Raw genomic sequence first — 12,478 nt, 5'->3', positions numbered from 1 at the left:
TCCAGAAGTGACAGTTCATTTGCCTGTAGTTGCCACCCTTCCCTACTCTGGTCAGGGTTTGTTTTCCGCAGCCGGGAGCAGAGGTAAGGGTTTCCTTGATGAGTAGAGCAGACTTGCACCAGTGGGAGGTTCTGCCCGGCCACAGTGAAAAAGGTTCTCAACACTTTAAGTTTGTCTTTCACATCCAGACAAAAAGTGAAGTCTATTTATTTTTTCATCTGCAAAACTTGACAATTGGTCTAACCCACAGGTTTGTGATGACGTACTGTGAAGGTGCTTTGTGAACTACCAAGTGTAAAAAAGACTAGTTTTTACCATTGTTGATGATACAATGATAATACTAATGCATGCAAGAAAAAAATAGGACACTCAGCCAGTCTGAACTCCTTGCCTTTCCCAAAGTCCACATTGTGAACTTTTATTTTCTGTTTTAAGTGAGAGAGACAGACAGACAGATAGAGACAGATGAGAAATATCAACTTGTAGTTGTGGCACTTTAGTTGTTGACTGATTGCTTTCTCAATATGTGCCTTTACTGGGGGGCTCCAGTCGAGCCAGTGACCTTTGGCTTCAAGCCAGAGATCTTGGGTTCAAGATGAGCCTACCTTAAGCTGGCAACCTCGGGGATCCTCCACATCCCAGGTCGATGCTCTACCACTGTGCCATCACCTGGTCAGGCACATTGTGAACTTTTCACCTTTGCTCTTGACTGGAGTCACCTCTCCCAAGTCTATCAGTCTTATTCATCATTGGACCACCAACGGCTAATCAATCAAGTATCAAAGGTGAAGTCTCAGGCTTACTTAGAGCTGCGAGAAATCAAAAGGGAGCAGCCAAGAAGAATTGTCTGGGTGAGGGTAGTGGAGGGGGCTGGGAAGCTGTTGAATCTCTGGGAGTAAAGAGAAGGCTGAAATGTAGTATTACTACATAAAATTCATGAATTTATATACAGATAAAAAATATAAATATAAAATATAGGGTCTGACCTGTGGTGGCGCAGTGGACAAAGCATTCCTGGAACGTAGTGGACCTGGAATGCTGAGGTCACCATTTCAAAACCCTGGGCTTGTCTGGTCAAGGCACATATGGGAGTTGATGATGCCTGCTCCTCCTCCCTTTCTCTCTCTCTCTCTCTCTCTCTCTCTCTCACTCTCTCTCCTCTCTAAAATGAATAAATAAATAGAAAAATTAAAAAAAATATATAGGTACGCCCTGACCAGGTAGCTCAATGAAGTCGGGGCACATTTAAAATTCTACAAATAATTGTAGGCGCACTATATACAAATTTCTATAAAGTTCAAGTGTGCTTTTATGGTAATTAAACAAAATAAATATGACAAAATTATATAAATTTGTTCTGACATTAAAAAACATTTTTATGTTACGTTTTTTGAGTTATGTTTTTTAGAATTTATAAAGAAGGGGTTAAAAAATTTAAAAAATGACAAAAAGTTATCTTTTTATATATATAGATACATTCTTAGTAAGATTTAGTAAATTCAGCAGGTCCCAGCGCGAATGTGTTAAGTTTTTTCATTCTTGTGTTTATGAGAAACATGAGCCTGATGTGTTCTAGCGATTTCTTCAATGTTTGGGCATATATGTGAAAGGCAAACTCTCGTTTCCTCATCAATACATTAAAGAATTCCTTTCTTTTTACTCTTAATTGTGTTGAGGGTAGAAAATCTTAATTCACATAAATAGGATGTTGAAAATTATAGTAAAATGTTCAAAGCTTTTTTAATATTGCCACATATTCTTCTTTTATAGAAATCCAAAAGGCTTCAAGAGACAATGTCTTATGTTTAATCATCAATCCAAAACCCCTACCATACATATCATCTTAACTTTACACCAAACAAAGGATAGAAGAAACTTGCCTCCAGTCTTTCCAGGGAACATAGGGGGTAGTGTAAACAATCCATCACCACAGCTTAACAGCCTTTTGCAACCTAATCAGGCAAGTGAGGTGGGGGGTTGGGCAGACTGTCAGCTTACAGTCAATTCCCCTCACCTCTGTCCCCCCAAAATCTAAGCTCCAAAAACCCTGTTGGTTTTTTGGTCCCCAACAGACACATATTTCTCTGGAATACCATACAGCACACCTGGAAATCATCTAGGGTGCTCCAGTGCACCCTGGAGGACACTTGGAGAAACACTGGGTTAAAACATCATCCTCAGTCACAGAGGTTCCTGGTTCAATCCCCAGTCAGAGCACATACAGGAAGAGATGGATGTTCCTGTCTCTCTTTCTCCCTTCCTCACTCTCTAAAAACAAAAATATAAACTTTTTTTTTTTTTACAGAGACAGAGAGAGAGTCAGAGAGAGGGATAGATAGGGACAGACAGACAGGAACAGAGGGAGATGAAAAGCATCAATCATTAGTTTTTTGTTGTGACACCTTAGTTGTTCATTGATTGCTTTTTCATATGTGCCTTGACCATGGGCCTTCAGCAGACCGAGTAACCCCTTGCTCAAGCCAGCGACCTTGGGTTCAAGCTGGTGAGCTTTGCTCAAACCAGATGAGCCCGCGCTCAAGCTGGCGACCTCGGGGGTCTTGAACCTGTGACCTCCGCATCTCAATCTGACACTCTATCCACTGCACCACCACCTGGGCAGGCAAAAAAATAAACATTTTTTTAAATTGCTTAATATATAAAATAATAAAATCACTTGTAAACCCACCAGCTATTACTTGAAACATTTATTTATTTATCCATTTAATATTTTTCTAAATATATACAACTTTCTTTTTTCCCAGTAAAATTTAATGTTCAAATCAAAAACTAAATATTTATTAATATAAATCTTCACATCTCTGTATCTCATATATGGAATTTTTAGCAGTTCTTTTTGTTGTAGTTGTAAACTATCCATAAAAACCCTACCTCTAACCATTTTAGTTTTAGTTCAGTGGCACTAAGTACATTCACATTGTTATGTAACCATCACCACCATCCATCTCCAGAACTTTTTCATCTTCCCAAACTAAAACTCTGTACCTGTTAAACACTAACTGTTCGTTTTCTCCTCTCTCTAGCCCTGACAACTACCATTTTCCTTTTAGAGTCTATGGATTTGACTATTCTAGTACTTCATTATAGATGAAATCATACAATATTTGCTTTCTGTGACTGGTTTATTTCACTTAGCATAATAGTTTCAGAGTTCACCCATCTACATTGTAGCATGTGTCAGAAGTTTATTCCTCTCTAAGGCTGAACGATGTTTCATAGTATATATATACTCCCATTTTGTATATACTCATTCATCTGCTGATAGACATTTGGAGTTGTTTCCAACTTTTGGCCATGGAAATAACGCTGTTATAAACATTGGTGTACAAATATTTGTTTGAGTCCACGCTTTCAGTTTCCTTGAGTATGTACTCAGAAGTAGAATTGCTTGTAGTAGATTCTTTTTTTAATCAGTGAGCCAACTCCTCTCCTTTCTATGGGTCTAATATGATACTAATTGGTTTTGTGGTTGAACTTATTGAAAAACTGCTATTTCTTCTTCTATTTTACATGTTCCAACTCAGGTAAGTTTTCTTTATCTTCTTGGTGTACATCCACTAGAAAGTGGGTTTTTTTTTTCATTTTGTGATTTTTCTTCTTTCTTTTTTTTTTTTTAAGATTTTATTTATTGATTTTTGGAAAGAGGAGGGGAGAGGGAGAAAGCAGAAAATATCTACTTGCAGTAGTTGCTTCCTGTATGTGCTTTGACTGGGCAAGCCCAGGAATTTGAACCGGCAACTTAGCATTCTAGGTTGATCTTTATCCACTGCGCCATCAAAGGTCAGGCTTGATTTCTCCTTTTTCTTTCTTAAATTAAATTTATTGGAGTGACATTGGTTGACATAATTATACAGGTTTCAGGTGCCCAATTTTACAACACATCTCTGTACACTGAGTTGTGTGTTCACTCCAAAAATTTATTTACAGAAGACTGTTATGGCAGCTTATTTGTTCATTGATTGCTTCTCATGTGTCTTGACAAGAGGGGGTGTTCCAGCTGAGTCAGTGACCCTTTGCACAAGCCAGCAACCTTTAGGCTTAAGCCAGTGACCATGGGGTCATATCTGTGATCCCATGATCAAGCCAGTGACCCTGCACTCAAACTGGTAAGCCTGTGCTCAAGCCAGCACCTTGGGGTTTTGAACCTGGACCCTCAGGCCGATGCTCTATCCACTGCACCACCACCGGTCAGGCATGTTGTTTTATGTTGTTTTATAACGTGCTTTTTTCCCATTTGATATATAAACCACATCTGTCATATAAATAAATATAGGCCTAGAGTGTCATTTTAATAGCTACATAGTCTTCTATTGCATAATTTAATTTTTTTCTTATTGAATATTTAGGTTTCTATTTTTTTTAAGTGAGAGGAGGGGAGACATAGAGACAGACTCTTGCATGCACCCCAACCAGGATTCACAAGGCAAGCCCCCTACAGGGCTAATGCTCTGCCCATTTTGGGGCATTGTTTGGTAACCGAACTATTTTTAGCACCAGAGGTGGAAGCTCCAAGGAGCCATCCTCAGCACCTGGGCCAACTTGCTCAAACCAATTGAGCCATGGCTACAGGAGAGGAAAAAAGAGAAAGAGGGAAAGAGAGAGAAAGGGAGGTGGAGGGGTAGAGAAGCCAATGATCGCTTCTCTTGTGTGCCCTGACCCGGAATCAAACCTGGAACATCCACACACCAGTCCGATGTTCTACTACTGAGTCAACCAGCCAGGGCCAGGGTTCTATTTTTTTTCACTATTTTAAATAACACTTCAGTGACTATCCTTGTAGCTAAATCTTTGCATAATCATGATATATTTCCTTCTTTAAGTGTTTATAAAAGTAATATATGTTAATAAAATATATTCAAACACTAAAGAAAATAAAAATTCTTCATAATCTTTTTTGCCATCACCCTAATAAATACCACTTGGTTTATAATTAGAATCTCTTAATCAAACAACAGATGAAGGAAGAGAAACCACAGCCTCTACTCTCCATCCCTCACCCCAACAGCTAGGGATTGAGAGTCAGAGCAGGAACTGGGGATGGGCTGCAGGTAACCAAAAACAGTCAGAAGTGCAGAACTGAAGGGATGACAGACACCCAAATAGAATCCAAATGCCTAGAACAACTAGGGTTAGGGGCACCAGGCCTCAGGGAAGGCCAGAGCTTCAAAATCCTGGGATCAGCTCTGCCTTGCCAGTCCATTCCTGCTAGAAGCAGGTCTTCTCAGGCACTCACTCCAGGCTCCCATCCCTGCCCCTCCTCCTTTTAAAGGGATTTGCTTTATTTTGAGTCAAAAAAGCAGTGCAGCTTCTGGCACTATGCCCAACCCTATGCTTTATAGTGGCTTACACATGATTCTCAAGGTCTTGTCTCAATCTAAGGAATCCAGCCATAGAAAGGTCTTTAAACACCCCTTGAACTCCTTCCTGCCTACTCCTCTCGAGTGGAGCTGAGACGTTGAACCCAGGGTCTTCTCCCTACAGAGAATCATAAAAGGAATGGCTGCCCTCTCTGATGGTTTTTAGCTCCTTGCTACACTTTTTTTTTTTTTTCCTGAAGCTGGAAACGGGGAGAGACAGACAGACTCCCGCATGCGCCCGACCAGGATCCACCCGGCACGCCCACCAGGGGGCGAGGCTCTGCCCACCAGGGGGCGATGCTCTGCCCCTCCGGGGCGTTGCTCTGTTGTGACCAGAGCCACTCTAGCACCTGGGGCAGAGGCCAAGGAGCCATCCCCAGTGCCCGGGCCATCTTTGCTCCAATGGAGCCTCGCTGCAGGAGGGGAAGAGAGAGACAGAGAGGAAGGAGAGGGGGAGGGGGTAGAAGCAAATGGGCGCTTCTCCTATGTGCCCTGGCCGGGAATCGAACCAGGGACTTCTGCACGCCAGGCCGACGCTCTACCACTGAGCCAACCAGCCAGGGCCCTTGCTACACTTTTGTGAGGACCTGCTGCACTTGCCTCTATAGTCTGTGAGATACTGGCATATCTCTACAATGAAGTCTATTTCAGATGGATTCTGTCAACTGTGTAGGTGAAGACTGCTAAACAAGAAAAAAGCCCAACCTTCTCTTCTCTCCCAATGAGTGTGGAGCTCCAGATGGAATGATCAGTGTCTTAAGGAAGTGCCAGATGTTTTGATTGTTCATTTATTAATTCAATTCAACAGATACTTGGTATGTACCATGTACTGGTTTTTAAATAGACTACAGTGGAATATTTTCCTTAATAGCTCCAAAATAGCATGGACTGACTTCACCAGAATTCATGGGAATTCTCAATTGCTCTAAAAATCACAGTTAACTTGCTGGCGGCTGATACTCCAACCAGCAGAGCACATGGACTACTGGACAGAACGGGAAGTGCATACAAGATGAGCACCTTCTGGTGAGAGCTGGCGCAGGACCTGCATGGTTGGGTATCCCTGTGAAGGACTGAGTGTCCAGAGCTGTCTGTATCTAGTTCTCACAAGCTCTAGCCAAGGTCATGCCTTGCATGGGTAAAGTAACGTTTTGTCTACCTAAATCCTTCAGGCTCCCTAAGTTCCTGAACTCTTTTTTTTTTTTTTTTTTTTTTTTGACAGAGACAGAAAGAGAGAGAGATGAGACTCATCAGTTCTTTGTTGCAGCTCCTTAGTTATTCATTGATTGCTTTCGCATATGTGCCTTGACCCAGGAGGGGGAGTGGCTACAGCAAAGTGAGTGACTCCTTGCTCAAGCCAATGACCCTGGGCTCAAGCCAGTGACCACGGGGTCATGTCTATGATCCCACACTCAAGCCAGCGACCCTGCGCTAAAGCTGGTGAGCCCATGCTCAAACTGGTGACCTCGGGGTTCAGTTTCAAATCTGGGTCCTCCACGTCCCAACCCAACACTCTATCCACTGCACCACCGTCTCGTCAGGCATTAAGCTCCTGAATTCTAAAAAGCCCTTGTCCAGAACATATGCTTGTATAGAAAGTATATTAACCAGGGAATGTGTATGATGAAGGAGTTGGCAGGGGTGGGTAAGAGGACAGGGAGGCCCTGAGGTGTTTCCACTGCAGCATACACCACAGCCCCCTGGCTGACCACAAGGCCCTGGGAGTGGGTCTTGTTCTTGACAGCAGACAAGTCATTACCAGTGCCAGGGGTTTGCCTCAGTGAGAGCAACTGTCAGAGACTGGGCAGGAATACAGATCGGGACCCTTCACCACACCATTGGACACTTCACACCTTCCTCAGTCACATTCACCACCAACTGAGTAGTACATCCCTGAAGCCTATGTGAAAATAAGAAAGCATGCCTGACCAGGTGGTGGCGCAGTGGATAGACCGCCAGCCTGGGACGCAGAGGACCCAGGTTCGAAATCCTGAGGTCGCCAGCCTGAGCGCAGGCTCATCTGGTTTGAGCGTAGGCTCATCAGCTTGAGCTCAGGGTCACTGTCTTAAGCAAGGGGTCACTGGCTCAGCTGCAGCCATCTGGTCAAGGCACATATAAGAAAGCAGTCAATGAACAACTAAGGTGTCACATGAAGAATTGATGCTTCTCATCTCTCTTTCCTCTTATCTGTCTTTCTCTTTCTTTCTCTCTGTCTTTCTCACTTTCTCTGTCTCTCTCATAAAGAAAGAAAGAAAGAAAGAAAGAAAGAAAGAAAGAAAGAAAGAAAGAAAGAAAGAAAGAAAGAAAGAAAGAAAGAAAGAAAGAAAGAAAGAAAGAAAGAAAGAAAGAAAGAAAGAAAGCTTGGTGGCTGAGAGCCGGGCTCTGAAGTTCCACACTGGCTTGGGCAAGGTAAACTATCAGTGCCTTCGTTTTCTTATCCATAAAGAACTGGAACTAGTACCTATGCTCTTAGGGCTGATGTGAGAATTGAATAAGCTCATATATGTACCTGGCACCTGGCAAGCATTACAGAGGTGTCAGTTATGATCTTAAGGAAGCTGTGGGAGAGCTAAGCCCTAGGACCATGAAATCCTCCTGGGCACCATCCCATCCCCAGCCCACACCTGGCAGCTGGTGGAGCTGGGAATCCTATCTAATTAATTGCCAGTGACAGCTAACAGGGCTGTGGCATGTAGCAGGTTGCTCAAGGAAATATCAGTTAAAGAAAACAAGCACTAAGCTTCCTTCCGTTCTGCCCAGGCCATTTGAGGCGGAACTGTAAATGTGGGTGGGACCTTAGAGTCTGCCTCGGTCCTTGTAGAGGGAAGTTGTTTAGTTACTCAGGGTAGGGAAGCAGAATCCGTGCTTTGGCCTAAAGATTGACCCTTCTTCTCCCCCTGACCTCTCTCTGCCACGAACGGCAGTCCCAGAAGTCACTTCATTTATGTGAATTCACAACTTCCAGAAACCCCTCATATCACCCAGCCTGATGTCTTGCAGCAAGTTATGGTGAGTGGAGAATGAGACACACAGGATGCCTCTTCGACTTGCTCAGGGACTGCCTTTGTGCCTGTGCCAAGGCCTGGGGGCAGAGAGGCCCAAGGGGGGGAGGCTGTGGATCGTACCTGCTGAGTATGGGGGTAATCAGGGGGAGGGGTTGAGGGAAGCAGCAGGGTCTTGGGGCCATGGCCAGCTGGTAAAGAGGCCCCTTCTCTCAGGCCCAGTGGTGCCCCAGCTCCCCTGGTGCCCATGGAGGAACTGAAGAACCTGAAGTTCATCGGGCAAGGCAGGTTCGGCACAGTGTTCTGGGGGCAACACCAGACATGGGGTCAAGATGTGGCTGTCAAGATCGTGAACTGGTGAGTACCCCAGCTCCTGGCTGGCTGGCTAGTGCCTTGCCGTGGAGACAGGCTGCTGTCCTTGAGGGCAGGAATGAGGAAGAGGGGGATTTGCCCAGCAGAGCAGAACTTCAGCTCTCCTGAAATTACAGGGAGGCGATCTCCAGGGAGGTGAAAGCCATGGCAAGCCTGTCTGACCTAAACGTGCTGCCTCTGCTGGGTGTCACCGAGAAGCTGGAGTGGGGTTACTGGTCCGGGCCGGCTCTCGTGACTCAATTCATGGAAAACGGTTCTCTGGTGGGGCTGCTGCAACCCCAATGCCCTCGGCCCTGGCCATTTATCTGCCGCCTGCTGCACGAGTTGGTGCTGGGGATGAGTTACCTGCACAATCAGAACCCCGTGCTTCTGCATCAGGACCTGAAGCCTTCCAATGTCCTGTTGGACTCACACCTACACACCAAGGTCAGCCTATCTGTACCTTAGCCCAGCTTCTGGACAAGGTCCTGCCCCTGAGCTGCTCCAGCTCTACCCACTGACATAGCATCTGTTGCCACCCTGACAACTGAATACCCTCAGCATCTCCCTTTGGACACAGGGCTGCCCAAATGTCAAGGCTCATCCGGAAGCTTTAGCCCCTGCCAGAAGAAGCGGCAGAGGCCCTGACCAGCATGGGTGCTTCTACAGGCCCACCCCACTAGGCCCTCCAAAGACCCATGGCTGATAGCCCGATGGACTCAGACCTTGAACTAACCCCATAGAGAGGGACCCAGACCTCTAAACCTAGGGCCTCATGGTCCTACTGTTCCCCTAACCCTCCATATCCCCTTCATAAGGCTGGATCTGGATCTTCTGGGTTGGGGTGGGGGAGAGAAGGGGGTTCTGGAAGCTGCCTGGTCCTGTCCATCCCCTACTTCTTCCTCCTTCCTTTCCTTTGCAGCTGGCAGATTTTGGCCTGTCCACATTTCTGGGAGGCTCACCGTCAAGGGCAGAATCTTGGGAGCCAGCCTACTTGGCCCCAGAACTGTTAGCTGATGTAAACCGGAAGGCCTCTATGGCCAGTGATGTCTACAGGTAAGGTACCCATGACAAACACACATCCCCAGTTTTTATACCTCTCTGGGCCCTTCTGGGGGAAGATATAGTGGAGAAGAGTTTTGCCAGAGGGTTTGAAAGGCCTTAGCTTTGTGTCTCCTGCAGCTTCGGAATCATAATATGGACAGTGCTCACTGGAACAGAAGCTGAGAGTAAGACTTTAAGTAGACTCTGGGATCCTTAACCCCAGGTGCCCTCCTCCTGAAAGTCCCTGAGCCCTCTTCTTCCTGCTTCCATGCTCAGACTGTCCTACTTGCTCCTCACCTATCTCCAGACTGCACTACCTGCCCCTTTCCATGTGGAGCAAGGAGCCCCTCATACCCTGAATGCTTCCTCTCCCTGTCCCCCAACCCCACCTCAGTAGTGTCCCAGACATTACTGGTGCAGGAAGCTGTGTGTGAGAGGCAGAACCGGCCCCCACTGACAGAGCTGCCCCAGCCCAGCCCTGAGACTCCTGGCTTGGAAGGACTGATGGAGTTAATGCAGCACTGCTGGAGCCATGAACCCAAAGACAGGCCCTCTTTCCAAGGTGAGCTGGCCATTAACTGGCCGCTGCGTCAGCCTGGATCTGTCAGCAGGGAGCTATCCTTGGGAAACAACTTTTGCTTCCCTGACACTTACTCTGTCTTCTCTCCAGAATGCCAACCAAACACTGAGGAAGCCCTCCACCTGGTGCAAAATGAGGATGTAACTGGTACAAAGATGGATGCTGCAGTCCGCTCAGTGAGTGCCCAGCGTTAACCCAACCGAGAGCTGAGCGACAATGGCACCACCTGGCCACCCGGGCCACCCAGTGACTCTCCCTGGCCACTGTCCTTTATGCCTTGACCTTCATCCCCACTGTCCCCATTCCTGAATTTCCAAGCAACAGATTATGGAGACTCCTTCCTCGGGTTTTCTCTGGCTCTCCCACCTCCACGCCCAGCGTGTGCTCCCTGTCCTTGCAGGTGACAAAGTTCCTGTCTGAGCACAGGAACAGCAGCAGGAGGCTGTCCACCCCTGAGCCAGGTCCAGGAGGGACAGAAACGAAAAGCCTTGGGGGAGCTGCAGGAAGCGCTGACTCCATTGTCTCTGACATGCTGAACAACCTGAATCTGGAAGGGTCCCCCAGCTCTGTTCCTGAAAAGTGTACAAACCTTCCTAAAGGGTTAAAGGCACAGAAAGAGCAAGTTCAGCATGCCTGCACAGCTGGTATGTCTTCTACCTCAACAGCACAACCTCCCCCAACGTCAGAGACCTCATCATTCCAAAACCAGATGTTCAATCCCACCTCACCTTGGACTGCAGTTCCTGGACCCCAAAGAAACCAGGTGAGACTTTGGCAGGACTAAGGGATGCAAAACCTGTCATCTTTCCAGGGAAAACTTGGGGGCCAGGGGGGTGTGCCCTGGAAACATGCTCCCAAGACAGGGAGCCTGAGAGCAGTGTGTTGTTCACAGGGGGCTGAGAGGTGTGGCACCAACCCTCTTCCCGGGCATCCAGGGCCAAGTCCAACACCAGGTACTCATTCCCATTCCTTTTTCCCTGCTCAATCCCTCCACCAGCTTTGTCTCAAGACATATTATAAATCCAGGTTACTTTGAGGGAAATGAGGGAGAGAACGGGCTAGAGGCCACCTCCCCCAACCTTCTCCTTTCATAAATGAAGAAACTGACCCCCACTGGGATTGGATCCTGCTAAGATCACAGCAAATCCTGGATCTGTCCCTGGGCCTTCTAGCTCCTCGGCACAAGCTCTGTGAACCCCCCAAATTCCATTGTTGCTATTTCAATCCAGAGGCCCTCCCAGCAGGAAAAAAAAAAATGTCAGGATCAGAAACGTTAGCTGCTACCACACTTGAGTTCTGCACACCCAGTTCTCAAGGGGCAGCCTGCAGGGAAAAGGCAAAGGCACACCTGACACCTTCACTGGGCGGCTGAGACCCCACTTTGCATTTCCCCAGGGTGAACACCAGGTGCCGCTGCCCCTCTACTGTGCTGCTCCTCTTAACTGAATTGCTAACCCTCCCACCTACACCACTGTTTCTCTTAAAGGGCCATCACCACCCATTACCATCCAGAACTGCCAAGGGGTGCAGGTCGGAAACAACAACGTGATGGTGCAAGGAGGAACTACCTTATTCACTTGTGGCATGGGTAGGGGCTGGCAGCGCACCCCCCACAAGTAGCTTCAAAAGAAGTGCCACCTGGACTGGACCACAGGGCTGGTATAATGACAGAAATTGATGATGTTTCTAAGTTGTCTCCTGGACTTGAGCCAGCTAGCCGAAACTTTCTTTGAGGGCCATCAGGCCTGCACTTGAACTGACATTGTGCCCCCTGGTGTCAATAAAGTGGTGGAATTTTAACCAAAATACCAGGCCGGAGGCTGAGGTGTCTGCTGTGGGCAGGAATGGACATGGATGGGAAGTTGGAGAGCTGACATTGAGGGTGGGGGAGGCACTGTAGGCCCGCTGAGACAGGAAGCGGGATGCTGAGTGCTGGGGGTGGGCAATGTCATGGCACACAAGGTCAGAGCCCAGCCGGTGGCAGGAAGGAATCTGGGAGTCCTAGCTCCTGGAGCTCACTCTAATCTCAGGGCAGAATACTTCCTTCAGATCAGGGAAGACCCCACCCTAAACCCAAGCTCTGAGAATAGATGCTGTGGTCCCACTGTCTCCCCTTCTCTTCTAGG

General features: G+C 47.0%; 1 protein-coding gene across 2 annotated transcripts; it reads left to right on the top strand.

The window, feature by feature from the left end:
• Nucleotides 1–8,195: 8,195 nt before the first annotated feature.
• On the top strand, nucleotides 8,196–12,151 carry RIPK3 (receptor interacting serine/threonine kinase 3). 2 transcript variants are annotated; one of them, XM_066388587.1, is made up of 10 exons: nucleotides 8,196–8,384; nucleotides 8,594–8,734; nucleotides 8,866–9,175; nucleotides 9,651–9,784; nucleotides 9,911–9,957; nucleotides 10,167–10,334; nucleotides 10,443–10,528; nucleotides 10,753–11,115; nucleotides 11,245–11,305; nucleotides 11,839–12,151. In XM_066388587.1, the coding sequence occupies exons 1-10, from the start codon at nucleotides 8,365–8,367 to the stop codon at nucleotides 11,970–11,972; spliced, it is 1,464 nt and encodes a 487-aa protein (XP_066244684.1). In that variant the 5' UTR covers nucleotides 8,196–8,364; the 3' UTR covers nucleotides 11,973–12,151. The 2 variants fall into 2 exon arrangements, with proteins under 2 accessions (XP_066244684.1, XP_066244685.1); XM_066388588.1 differs by having other exon boundaries at nucleotides 11,748–11,880.
• The last annotated feature ends 327 nt before the right edge of the window (nucleotides 12,152–12,478 follow it).

The sequence above is a fragment of the Saccopteryx leptura genome, chromosome 6, assembly GCF_036850995.1.
Source record: "Saccopteryx leptura isolate mSacLep1 chromosome 6, mSacLep1_pri_phased_curated, whole genome shotgun sequence".
NCBI lineage: Eukaryota > Metazoa > Chordata > Mammalia > Chiroptera > Emballonuridae > Saccopteryx > Saccopteryx leptura.
The sequence above is the reverse complement of the archived record's forward strand: the minus strand, read 5'-3'. Positions and strand labels throughout refer to the sequence as shown.

What these genes read in the sequence shown, in the direction of transcription:
- RIPK3 (XM_066388587.1), top strand. Translation starts at nt 8,365, where the DNA reads ATGTCTTGCAGCAAGTTATG. An exon ending in ACTCACACCTACACACCAAG is followed by an intron (nt 9,176 to 9,650) that starts GTCAGCCTATCT and finishes TTTCCTTTGCAG; the next exon opens with CTGGCAGATTTTGGCCTGTC. An exon ending in TGGATGCTGCAGTCCGCTCA is followed by an intron (nt 10,529 to 10,752) that starts GTGAGTGCCCAG and finishes CTGTCCTTGCAG; the next exon opens with GTGACAAAGTTCCTGTCTGA.